The sequence below is a fragment of the Mirounga leonina genome, unplaced genomic scaffold, assembly GCF_011800145.1.
Source record: "Mirounga leonina isolate KUSES-001 unplaced genomic scaffold, KU_Mleo_1.0 Mir_173, whole genome shotgun sequence".
Taxonomy (NCBI): domain Eukaryota; kingdom Metazoa; phylum Chordata; class Mammalia; order Carnivora; family Phocidae; genus Mirounga; species Mirounga leonina.
The window spans coordinates 64,346,927-64,360,001 of NW_023270447.1; the positions used below are offsets into that span (position 1 = coordinate 64,346,927).

The following is a 13,075-nucleotide window of genomic DNA, read 5'->3' on the forward strand; positions in this document are numbered from 1 at the left end:
TTCCTAAATACGTCAATTAGAAGTACTAATATGCCACTGATTTAAGATAGTGAATTGAAACCATGGGATTGCTTCTTCAAAATTATCTGAAAATAGGGGCACCTGGGTGGCTCAGTCGTTAAGCGTCTGTCTTCGGCTTAGGTCATGGTCCCAGGGTTCTGGGATCGAGCCCCACATTGAGCTCCCTGCTCGGTGGGAAGCCTGCTTCTCCCTCTCCCTCTCCCCCTGCTTATGTTCCCTCTCTTGCTGTCTTGCCTGTCAAATAAATAAAATCTTTAAAAAAAAATTATCTGAAAATAAATTAAAAACAAAACAAAATTGGGTGCCTGGGTGGCTCAGTTGGTTGAGCGACTGCCTTCGGCTCAGGTCATGATCCTGGAGTCCCGGGATCGAGTCCCATATCGGGCTCCTTGCTCGGCAGGTGGTCTGCTTCTCCCTCTGACCCTCCCCCCTCTCATGTGCTCTCTCTCTCTCATTCTCTCTCTCAAATAAATAAAATCTTTAAAAAACAAAACAAAACAAAACAAAACAAAATTATCTGAACATACACAACCACTCTCTCTACTGCCCCCTGAGCCCAAGTCTGTGCTTTATGGGGAATAAACCAGAATGACAGCAGTAAAGAATACTGCAACTTCTTGAACAAGTTAACGTATTTAAAGTACCTTATACATAGTAAGTGTCATTAAATGCTGCTTTTTATTACCTACCTGCTAATTTTTAAGGCATAGGTAAAGGCATTTTTTCCAAATCTAAAAAAAAGATTGCAATCTCATTATAGAAAAGTATGATCCAAGAGAAAATAGAATAAATAGGATGGAGCAATCCTTTATTTTTAGACACTTTCACAAAGAGGTTATCAGTAAATGAACTTTCCAGTGGAGAAGAGAGAACATGAAAATCAGCCTCCAGCCATCAGCAGCAGCTCTGCTCAAGGCCTAGGATCCTCCTTGCCCAAGTGGTGAGGTGGAGGTGTGTACTTCCCTTCCTTTATTAGTTTATCTCGCTGCCTCCTGATGTCACTCAGACGTTTCATCTGTCAAAGGAAAAAAGTATTTAAACTAGGGGGAAATACGTACCATAAACTTGAGGGCTAGAGAAACAGAATGAAAATTGGTTTCATTTTTAAACTATGGAAGCTGTTCATCCCAGAGGTCCTCTGAGATGAAATCCTTCATTTTTTTTTTTTAATTTTATTTATTTATTTGACAGAGAGAGACACAGCGAGAGAGGGAACACAAGCAGGGGGAGTGGGAGAGGGAGAAGCAGGCTTCCCGCGGAGCGGGGAGCCCGATGCGGGGCTCGATCCCAGGACCCTGGGATCATGACCTGAGCCGAAGGCAGACGCTTAACAACTGAGCCACCCAGGTGCCCCATGAAATCCTTCTTTAAAGAAGTAACTTGAAATCACTTCCCAAGCTTTTAATGAATTTCTGGTATGTATAATAATACCTCCTTTAAAAATAATAACTAAAATGTTCCTGTTACATACAGGAATACAGGGATTTACAAAAACAGTAACAGAGGGGTGCCTGGGTGGCTAAGTCATTAAGCATCTGCCTTCTGCTCAGGTCATGATCCCGGGGTCCTGGGATCGAGTCCCGCATCAGGCTCCCTGCTCAGCGGGAAGCCTGCTTCTCCCTCTCCCACTCCCCCTGCTTGTGTTCCGTCTCTCGCTGTCTCTCTCTGTCAAATAAATAAATAAAATCTTAAAAACAAACAAACAAACAGTAACAGAGATCAAAAACCTTTAAGAGGCATACTTGTGCATACTTAAATCTTTACAGTATTTAAAGATGATCATCTCACAGCCGAAACACTCCTGACCTCTCTGTGAACCTGGCACTGCTGCTGGTTACTGTTCACTAGGTATGAAGGAAGCAGAAAGGGCCAATGTGAGGTTTCTCCTCACCACACCGAAATAAAGACCTGCTAGGTGCTCAGCTACTAGTCACTACTGAGCCCTGAGTTCTACCTCTTCCTCTCAGGTAGGACACTGGTTCTTTCCCAACCAACGAAAGCCATGCTATACAAGATTGTAGGAAAGCTGTAATTCACACGGATTCTGCGACCCAGAAAATACACCCCCTAATGCTGACTGCATTATTCCTCTGCCCAAAACCCAATGGCTTCCCATTTTACTGAGAAAAAAAGCTGAATCCTTCCTTATGACGACTTACTAGGCCTACGTCTGACTCTATGTCTTGTTTTTTTTTCCCTCTGACTTTATGTCTTAATACTTTCCCTCATTCTCTCTGCTCTAGCTCAGGGACCTTTGCACTTGCTCCTCCTCTAACCAGAACATTCTTCCATCACAACCACATGGCTCACTTTAAGTCTCTGCTCAAATATCTTCTAGGGCTGAGCTCTTCTCTGACCACTCTATTTAAAAGAGAGAAAAAAAAAGAGCATCCACTTAGCTCCCACACGCAGTGCTTTCTATCTTTATCGTCCCTGCTGCACTTACCAACACCTAACACCCTCTTTTTTTTTTTGACTTGTTTGTTAATTTTGACACCCCTTACCCCAAATATAAGCTCTGTTAGGGTAGGGACTTTTCCTGTTTTCTTACTGTATATTCCTAGCACCTACAATAGCTCCTGACATAATAGGTGCTTCAATAAAATTTTTTTTTTTTTTTTTTTGGTGAATAAGTTTTCAAAAAGGCATGAGGGGTTAGTATATTTAGTAAAAGATCCCATTAACCTTAAAGAGTCAGTCAGGATATAACTTCAGTAGAAAAACCTCTAGGTGTTCTAAATAATGATATAAACATTAGCCATTTTTAAAAGATTGCATTTTTTTAAATTCCAGTATCGTTAATATAAAAGACTGCATTCTTAAACATTTCTCTCTTAACGAATCTACCCCCCCAAAATTAAAAAATAAAAATAAAGAATCTCCCGACAGAGAACTCATCATGACTGAGCTATCACAACACCTAATGTTAAGTCTGTCTCAGGTGGAACAATCACCTCTTAGTGTTGTAGACAGAAGCACAGCCTCTGCCTGCACTGCCAGGTTCCCAGTTCTATCGCTTACTAGCAATATGACTTCAGGCAATGGCCTTGATTTTCTTTTTGTCTTGCCCCAAGTTTTTAATTGTATAGTAGAAAAATTCTAGTAAGGCATCTCCCAGGATTACTGTGTGAAATAAATCCACTACTACAAGCTAAGAACTTAGAACAGTGCTTGATTCTAACTCCCTGATTCACTAGCTTCTTCGCCTAGGGCTAAGTATCTAGTCATTCAAGGTGACCTCTAAAACAGCAACAGACCTATTTACAGATTCACAGGATGAGGAAGTGACTTGAGAGCAACTCCTGGGTATCTCCAGATACGGAAACTGAGACCAAAAAGGGAAGTGACTTGCCCAGAGTCACAAAACCAGTAGTGGCAGAACCAGCTTCAAAACCCAGTTCTCTGGGAGGTGCACCTGGCTGGCTCAGTCGCTGGAGTGTGTAGCTCTTGATCTCCAGGTTGTGGGTTCGAGCCCCATGTTGGGTGCAGATTACTTAAAAATAAAATCTTAGGGCGCCTGGGTGGCTCAGTCGTTAAGCATCTGCCTTCGGCTCAGGTCATGACCCCAGGGTCCTGGGATCGAGTCCCACATCGGGCTCCCTGCTCTGCGGGAAGCCTGCTTCTCCCTCTCCCACTCCCCCTGCTGTGTTCCTTCTCTCACTGTTTCTCTCTGTCAAATAAATAAAATCTTAAAAAAAAAAAAAGACATATTGTGAACTAAATAGCGGGTAGGCGACTAACTATGACCCACTTACTGACCCTCAGTAATACTATACAATACTACTCACTTAATGATCAATATTCCTGCAGAGATCTATACAAAATTATTACCTGATACCCTCTAATTCCTTCCAAGTTTGGTTTCACTTTACCCAAATGCCAATAGCAGATGTTAAAAGACAGGAAATTAAAAAGTTTTGATACAAATAACTGTGATAAATTTAACTAAAAATCTAAATTGCTTTCCTGAACTCCAAGGAGTTGGGAGTAATAAAAACATTTCTATTTGTTATATCTGGAGCAGAGAACAGGCAAAATAACAGCCCACACCCAAAGATTTCTTCTCTAAGGGAGAATACAGCCCATATGTTATGCAACTCATTCAACTCTTGAGGAGGTAGACATCACGCTGTTAACATCCTTTTTCCCCTGCTCTTTGGTCAGGCTCACCTAAAGCAATCTCATTAACACCCCCATCTTCCCCAGAGTAGAAATTAATCCAGAGTTTGTTATACCAGGTTCACTGTAATAGATCTGCAAGGTTTTAACCTCTTCTCCAATGAGGGTTCAATGAATTTGGAACATTTTCACCCAGAGATGTTCAAGGACAAACATCCAAAGCTGGTTGGTAATTTCTGCTTTATAGCCTACTGCAAAAATGGGAATACACACACACATATGATTTCTAATCTGGTGGCTACAGCAGGGTACAAGGCTGAGGAAAATATGTCAGAAGATGAGAAAGAACACTGAGGAACAACAGACCCTCCTCAGATCTGAAGGCATTTAACTTCCTTGACATGCTACCTATGTAGAGAAAGTGTTTCACCACAAAAGTTTTGCCAATTTGCACTGAACAAGCCATTACCAATGACCAATTAAAAACACTTAAAAGCAGCCCCAAAGAAACAAGGAAATAGTTCAGCTCCCATCTCCATCACTCCTCACCGTTTTCTGCCGAAGCAGACATTCTACGAAATCATCAAATTCTATCTTGCACTCTTTCTCTGCACGGGTACCACCGATTCCATGAGCACATTCTATCCATTCTTTTTCAAAAGCATGGCATCGACCTGGAATCTTGTGAGGCTGCTCAGCACTTTGGATTGTCATCCAATAATCTAAGTTAAGGCCCAGCCTTTTCTGCACATCAAAGAAAGGCATGGCTGAAATGGAAGATAAAAAAAGAAATAATGCCATAAAAGTGCAATCAAATGATAAATTTCTAAGGAAAATGAGATAATTATAAGTATCCTCTAGAAAGATATTTTATGCTATTCTCCCAATATATTCTTACTAAATTATTTCATTTGAAAGCTCCTCTAGTTTATGGTAGATTAGCAGTATGTGTTTTCACAAAGCCTGAAAAAGAAACCCAACCCACCAGAACTAAAAAACGATGCATAAAAGTCATCTCTGTATTGATAAGGTCATTTTAATCAAAAGTCATTGTTTATGTTTTGACTCAATAATCCCAATTCTTTGAGATAAATCTGAAGAAATAAAACAAAAAAGCACAAGCACAAAAACATTTCTTTACATTTTCCTATTTGTCTCAACTCAGATGACACTTCTCCTGTGAAGCCATCCTGAATCTGGTGTCCCTCCTCTGTGTTCATACAGCATCTCAACTTCCCATAGGAGTACTTTGCACACCACTGTAATGGATTATTAACTTGAATGTCTCCCTTACTGAACAATGAGTGCTGTGAGGGCAGGGACCAGGTAGGGCCTCAGTAATTGTTAGGGGGAAAAAAAAAAGAATTTCAAATAACTTAAGTGTGCAGTAGGGAAATGGATAATTCCAGTACTCGCCTAGTAGCATATGACAGACGTTAGGAAAAACAGGTAACAGACATGGTACGTTATACATGGTACCTACATTTTAATGTTAAATGAAAAAAAAAGGGTCTACAATGTCAAAGAAAAATTGCAAAAGAAGACTGGAAGGAAGCACAAAAAATGTCAATAAAGTCATTTATGAGTGACAGATTTACAGGTGAACTTAATTTTTATATTTTTCTACCCATTCTTTCGTTTACTGAGTAATAACGTTCCAGGCAATGGAATGGGGGGGGGCGGGGAGCAGTAGCTACAACGTAAACACTAGAATGGAGACAGACACACAAGGAACTGGGAACCCAACGGACAAGAGGGTATATATAGCTCGAAGGAATAAGCACCAACTCTGCCCAGGAGACTTGAAAATGCCTTTAAGATGGGTTGAATTTGCCAAGTGAAGGTCAGTGGGCAGGGTATTCCAGTAAAGCCCAGACCGAGTTACAGCCGGAGGTACTGGGTATGTCCGCGAGACACCAAGCACCCAGATGTGGCTGGAGCGCAGAGTGCACGTCGGGATGAAGAACGAAAGGAGCTAGAGGTTGGCAGGGCCGCAATCACTCAGCGCCTCGTAAGCCGGAATAAGGTGGGTGGACCTGAGGTTAAGAAACAGAAGGCCAAAGCATTAGTGAGGCAAAAAGCTAAGTTAACCTCGACAGAGAGCCGAAAGAGGTGCGGTCTACAGGCTTCAGTGACATTGGCGGTGGACGCAGGGGCCTGGGAACGCAGAAAACATGCCCAGAGTTCGGGCCTGGAAGAACGGACACCCAAGAAAGCAAGAGAAAATTCGTTAAAGAAATCTCGGAAGGAAGCTCCTTAGGCTAAACTGCCCGCGGACAAACGCAGCCCCTACCGTCGCGCCGCGGTGCCCTTGTACCCTTGCCGGCCGCCGCTACTGGATGATCTGCGAGCGACGCAGAGGCCTGCCGCAAAGGACGCCCGCAGTGCGACGCTAGCAGCGCGACAGCGAAACCCGACCTTCCCTCTGCCGTCGCGCCCGGAAACCATAGGAACCAAGCCCTTCATTCTGCGCCGGCGCAGTCGTCGGCATCAGCCTCTCAAGGTATGGAATTGTAAATAAACTGACTTCTAGACGATTCCGTTAGACGAGGCCCAGCGGTGAGTTACTGCTGTCTGCTCGCATTGTGCCTAGCACTCTCACGACAGCTCGGATTGGTGAGGGGCTTGACCCAGGCCGCAAGAGAGAAAAAGTAGTGGCTTCCCAACCTTCACCCCTGCCAGTAGTGATTAAACTCATGGGCTGTGGACCTACGCTGGGTGGGTTCAAATTCTGGTTCCGCCACTTCGGTGTGACCCTGAGAAAGTGTCTTAACCTCACTATGCCTCAGTTTTCTCAGCTTTGCGCAGTGGCAGTATCGTACCGATGAGGTTTATCAGTTTTCTCATCTTAAGTACCTACAGCGTAGGGTTGCTTTGGGGATTAAATGAGGTAAATGTAAAACACCGAGGCGGTTCCTGGCGCATGGAAACCTCTCCAAGGCAATCACAGTTCTTTGATATCTCAGCTTCTAAAGTTTGCAGATTCGAGAAAGTCAACAGAGACCATGCCGCTCCTCTGTTTGAGAACATCCAGTGGCTCCCTTTGACTACAGCAGGGCCTCCGAAGTGGCGAGTGTGATACACACTGGGTGTGAGGGAAGAAAATCCTCAAATACTCACATTTTTTATCTAATCTTTTTAAATTTCTATTTTTAAATATTTTTTTTATTAAGTAAACTCTGTACCCAACATAGGACTCGAACTCAAGACCCTGAGATATCAAGAGTTGGAATGCTCCAGCTACTGAGGCAGCCAGGTGCCCCTTTAATTTCTATTTCCTGGTGTAATGTTTATGAAGTATGTAACATTACTGCAGTTGTACATATAAGTAACTTATAAAAAATACTTATTTGGGGTTTGGGCTGAAAATTTATTCTCCTTTTAAATGATGTACTCTGGGGTGCCTGGGTGGCTCAGTCGTTAAGCGTCTGCCTTCTGCTCAGGTCATGATCCCAGGGTCCTGGGATGGAGCCCCGCATCGGGCTCCCTGCTCAGCGGGAAGCCTGCTTCTCCCTCTCCCACTCCCCCTGCTTGTGTTCTCTTTCTCGCTGTGTCTCTCTGTCAAATAAATAAATAAAATCTTAAAAAAAAAAAATGATGTACTCTCAGAAACGTTTAGAAAAGTCAAGTCTTCCAACCTTCCCAGCCTCATTGTCCAAAATCCTCTGCCTAATCTTCCCCATCCAAGAGCTTGCTGTTCCATTGTATTCTTGGAAAAGTCCTGCCAGCCAGTCTCTGATTTTTTCCCCCTTTCCCCTAGAAGGACACTATTTCAACCCCATCTCCATTTCTGTGTGTCAAATTCTTCCTCTGCTTTAGGACTTTTGCAAAGTTTCCCCCCAGAATGGGTGAACTGCCTCCAAGCCCTAGGATCACCAACTCTGGAGAGAATTCCTAAGGTCCCATAGCTTAATTGGTTTCTTTTAAGATTTCCAATTTTCCTTCTGCTCCCCCCAGCTCATCAGATATATACCTCCCAACTGGGATCAGAGTTTCAGTTCAGCTAGAATTTCCTGAACACCTAATGCATGTCCAGCAGAGTACTGGAAGATTATGGAATTGGTAATTCATGGCTCTTGCCCACAGAATAGTAGAGGTAGCAAGATATTGATTGCTAACTCCCTTCCCACTTCTTCCACTTTCTTAAGTTGGTGATATCATCTTCCCAGTCTTTCAGGCAGGAAACTATGAATTTGTATTTTGCCCTTTCCTCATCTTTCATCCAGTCTTTAATTACTGGCCAAGTTCTCTCAAATATTCCTTCAACAGGTTTCTAATTCATTTCTTCCCTTTGGCCTCTCAGCTCCTCACTTTAATCTGTTTTTCACTGAATAATGTTTCTAAAATACTAAATCTCATTGTATCACTCCTCAGATACCAGGCAGGATAGGTTAGTACAAAGATGGGTGACTCAAATGCCTCCAAGGCCAAACAGAGTTCACTATAAGGAAATAAAAACAAGCACCATAATAAATGGCAGCGGGTACTTGGCATCAGTTTCACTGATGGAAGGAGTCGTGTGGAATGTGACAAACTGGAGAGGGTATGTCCTATCTGAAGGCGGTGGCAGCTACTCAGCTGCATCCTATAGCTGTTGAGAAAATCAGGGCCCCCAAATTGTCAAATCTCCTGAAGTTTTTCACGAGAAGCCAGAAATCTTTTGTTATTATTTAAATGTGAAACCTACCACTTTTAAAATGCAGGGCAACTAATTTTTTTTTCAAGTGCTGGCCAAACAAAACCCACATTGGAAATGTATTTTGGTGTGCCAGATTTCAGCCCTTGGATAGAGGGAAATCTGAAGATAGGGAAAGCAATTTATTCCGATGGCTTTTTACATCCAGCCTTGCTCCCATCTTACCCATTCTCCTTATTGCTGACAGTTGCTTTTCTTTTTTTTTTTCTTAAAGATTTTATTTATTTATTTAACAGAGAGAGATACAGCAAGAGAGGGAACACAAGCAGTGGGAGTGGGAGAGGGAGAAGCAGGCTCCCCGCAGAGCAGGGAGCCTGATGTGGGACTCGATCCCAGGACCCTGGGATCATGATCTGAGCCGAAGGCAGACGCTTAACCGACTGAGCCACCCAGGCGCCTGACAGTTGCTTTTCTTAAAACTCAAAACTGATCATTCAAAAAACACTTCCTAAAAAACAAACAAACAAACAAAAAAACAACTTCCTGAGCTCTTACCATATGCCATGGCCCTTGTTGAGCTCTTTGGACTAGGACACTGAATGGTGTAGCAAGTGATAAAACAGAAATATGAACAAAAACAAGGGAGAACACAAGGAGGGGGTTATACTGCTTGGGTTGTGTGTCAGGTGTCGGTGTATTCAAGAAAAGTTTCAAATTACTTGGTTTGGCCTTCAAGACCCCTCATGATCTGATTTCTTCCCATTTCTAAATCCTTGGATATAATTGCTTACTCAGCCTCCTCATGTTCTCGGCCATCAAAGAATTGATCTTCCAAACTTTGTAGGCATAGTTTCTTCTGCCTGGAATGGTCCCAACCCGCTCGTTGCCACCTTCCTACTGTCTCCCAGGCGAATGCCTAATCCGTCCAGATTATTTATATGGAGCGTTTTCTGGTGAAAGCTTCCCAAATTCCTCAGGCATTCACTAGGCCTTTCTTGAAGTCCCGCCAGCCTTGTAGACTTCTATTATAGATGCTGTTCACTACTGACACGCCGGCCCCCTGCACTGCACCGTGCAGACAGCCCCGTGCCCGCATGGTGTGGGAGGATGTCGGGTGACGGGTCTTCCTCTACGTCAAATATTGGAAAACTACAACTCCCAGAACTCCCACGCCAGAACTGAGTCTGCGCCGTTGCTATAGTGAGCACGCGCGCCCTCTTAGATTCTTGCGGCTTACGTTACAAGTGACGTGGTTGCCGACCTTAGGGGTAGGATGCCTCTGCCTTGTTACGCCCTTCGTTTACCTTCCCTTTACCTTGCTCTTGCAGATTCTCTGCTTCGGGGAAGTGTGTTTTTACGACCTCGGAGAACTTTAGGCGCAGAAGCAAGCCCGACTTGCCATGTTCTTCCATTTTGTGTTGGGGAAGCCGAGGCGCAGAAACCGAGTGGAATTCGACTAGGCGTCCTACGCGGTTTGTTCTAAGCAAGCAGAGCCTTGCTCCCGGCTTCAGCTTCAGCGCGTGATGGCCTAGTGACCTAATCCAAGCCCCCCAATCCCACCCCCTTGAAAACTAGCCTCCGCCTCTGTGTGAGCACAGAGGTCTCAGGCCTTCTAGAAACCTCCTTGGTCTTCATTCACGGGACTTCTGCCCTTGACCTGAAGGATTCCCTCATGTTTACACACCTTACTCCGTTATAACCCGAGAAAAGCTTTAACACTACCCTTCGGCAGATAGGCCGTCTTTACAGTTTAGCACATGGGGAACTTTTCAGGCCTGTATCATACCACTGGTAGAGTTGAGCAAACAACTGGGTAGCCTGAGGGTCCTAGCACATTTGGGGAAGACAGTTTGGAAACTTACCCCTGCCCTCACCTCCAAGCCCCCAGCTATAGGATAGATAGAAAAAACCCAATAAGCAAGGTAATCTTAAAGAGATAGTAACGGGGGCCAAGGCCAAGGCGCCTGGCTGGCTCAGTCGGTGGAGCATGTGAATCTTTTTTTTTTTTTTTTTTTAAGATTTTATTTATTTGACAGACAGCGAGAGAGGGAACACAAGCAGGGGGAGTGGGAGAGGGAGAAGCAGGCTTCCCGCCGAGCAGGGAGCCCGATGCGGGGCTCGATCCCAGGACTCAATCCCAGGACTCTGGGATCATGACCTGAGCCGAAGGCAGACGCTTAACGACTGAGCCACCCAGGTGCCCCAAGGAGCATGTGATTCTTGATGGGGGTCCTGAGTTCGATCCCCATGTTGGATACAGAGATTACTATAAAATTTTTTTTTAAAAAATGGGTGCAAATGCCTGGAATATACTGGAAGCCGGAGTGATCGTTTAAACTAGAAAAGAATATGCCGACCAAGTTGGAGAAGATACCAAGTTGAAATGCAACAGGACCAGGAACTAAAGAAGCATAAGTGGGAACCTGTGCCAGGTTCATGGTGGTAGGGGTAACTTGATGCTGGTAAACATTCCATCCCTAGAATTAACTCCCCTCATTCTGACTTTAATTAGGTTTCTGAAGTGGTATGATTATATGAAGAAAACACACTGTTAAGGCCAATGGGGTAGTCTAACTGCACCTGACCTATTTCTCATTCATAAATTTACGCACTGGAGGGGTGCCTGGCTGGTTCAGTAGAGCATGGGACTCTTAATCTCAGGGTCATGAGTTCAAGCCCCTCGTTTGGCATAGAGCCTACTTAAAATTGAAAAAAATAACACATTGGAGTCTGGTTTTATGGACCGATATAGCTGTATTAGTGATTCAGCCTTCCTGAGTATAGATTGGGGTGATTAAACTACCTGGGGGGAACCTGCCAGGGCAGCTGAGTAGCCTTCCCCAGGAAACACCCTGGTCTCTCTGTCCAGATGCATAGAAACTTATCAAAGCAAGTTTTATCCATTTCTGCCCATAGACTGTGAGCTTTTCTAGGGCAAGGACCGCATCTCTCTTAACCCTGGCTACAGAGAGACAACCTATAGAAGGCTTAAGATTATTTTATCTGGGAGCATCTATGCATACAAAACTCAACAGCAGCAGCAGCTGTGGAACTGGGCTAGATTAGTTAAGTGAAGGGCAAAGACAAGCCAAACCAAAAGAAAAAGGATCTTTCAAAGTGTGTCTATATGAAGAGGGAAAATGAGCCCCGAGAGATCCTTCAAGGATCTTCTTCGCCAGGCAAAGCCAGAGCCATGTTTAAATCATCCTTCCCAATCAATGTACAGGCCTTTGTTATCTCTAATGGGACAAAAAAGAGGCTTAACTGGTCAACCGTTGTGTAGTTTGGTATTTGCCCTTCTGTCTTGTACTTACTCCTGAATTAGTTTCCCCAAAACTCTCCAGATTTCCTGATTAATAGCTAAATGCCTAGTAGTCAAAACCCTTCATTATCTAGTCCCTACTACCTAGCTTCAAGCTCTCTTCCCAGGATCTACAAGATTTCCTACTCTGGCTAAACAAGAATGTCCTCACTATACACCACCATGATTTTCCACCACCCAGCCTTTGCTCCTTTCAAGCTCCCAATTCCTTTTTTTTTTTTTTTTTAAAGGTTTTATTTATCTGACAGAGAGAAAGACAGCCAGAGAAGGAACACAAGCAGGGGGAGTGGGAGAGGGAGAAGCAGGCTTCCCGTGGAGCAGGGAGCCCGATGTGGGGCTCGATCCCAGGACTCTGGGATCATGACCTGAGCCGAAGGCAGATGCTTAACGACTGAGCCACCCAGGCGCCCTGTTTTTTTTGTTTTTTTTTTTTAAAGATTTTATTTGAAAGAGAGCGTGGGCCAGGGAGCTCAAAACGGGGGGAGGGGCAGAGGGAGAGGGAGAAACAGACTCCCTGCTGAGCAGGGAGCCAGACTCAGGGCTCAATCCCAGGACCCTGGAATCAGGACCTGAGCCAAAGGTAGACACTTAACCCACTGAGCCACCTAGGTGCCCCACCAATTCCTACTGTTGCCTGAGTCTCATTCATCCTTTGAAACCTTGTTCCAACTCTGCCTCCCCAAATGAAAACTTCCTGGTCACCACTGCTAAGAACCTTTTCTTTTCCTTAGGCCATTATCTGTTCCATTCACGCAACACTCAGCAACTTTTACCTAACCTGCTTATGTTCCTTGCTAGACTGAGCCTCCTTCTCAGGGGTCAAGATCCAAATGCCTAAGTATATTTATGTATGTTAATTCCAAGTCAGGTATTGAGGATATAAGACGGACTAGGGCTACTTATAAAACTTGTCAGGTTAGGGGCACCTGGGTGGCTCAGTTGGTTAAGCCTGACTCTTGATTTCAGCTCAGGTCATG

At 44.2% G+C, this 13,075-nt stretch overlaps 1 protein-coding gene across 1 annotated transcript; it reads right to left on the bottom strand.

Moving 5' to 3' along the window:
* Positions 1 to 803: 803 nt before the first annotated feature.
* On the bottom strand, positions 804 to 6,540 carry NDUFS5 (NADH:ubiquinone oxidoreductase subunit S5). Its single transcript, XM_035018978.1, has 3 exons — positions 6,434 to 6,540; positions 4,690 to 4,907; positions 804 to 1,036 (listed from the first exon to the last, which is right to left on the bottom strand). The coding sequence occupies exons 2-3, from the start codon at positions 4,903 to 4,905 to the stop codon at positions 932 to 934; spliced, it is 321 nt and encodes a 106-aa protein (XP_034874869.1). The 5' UTR covers positions 4,906 to 4,907; positions 6,434 to 6,540; the 3' UTR covers positions 804 to 931.
* Positions 6,541 to 13,075: the final 6,535 nt, after the last annotated feature.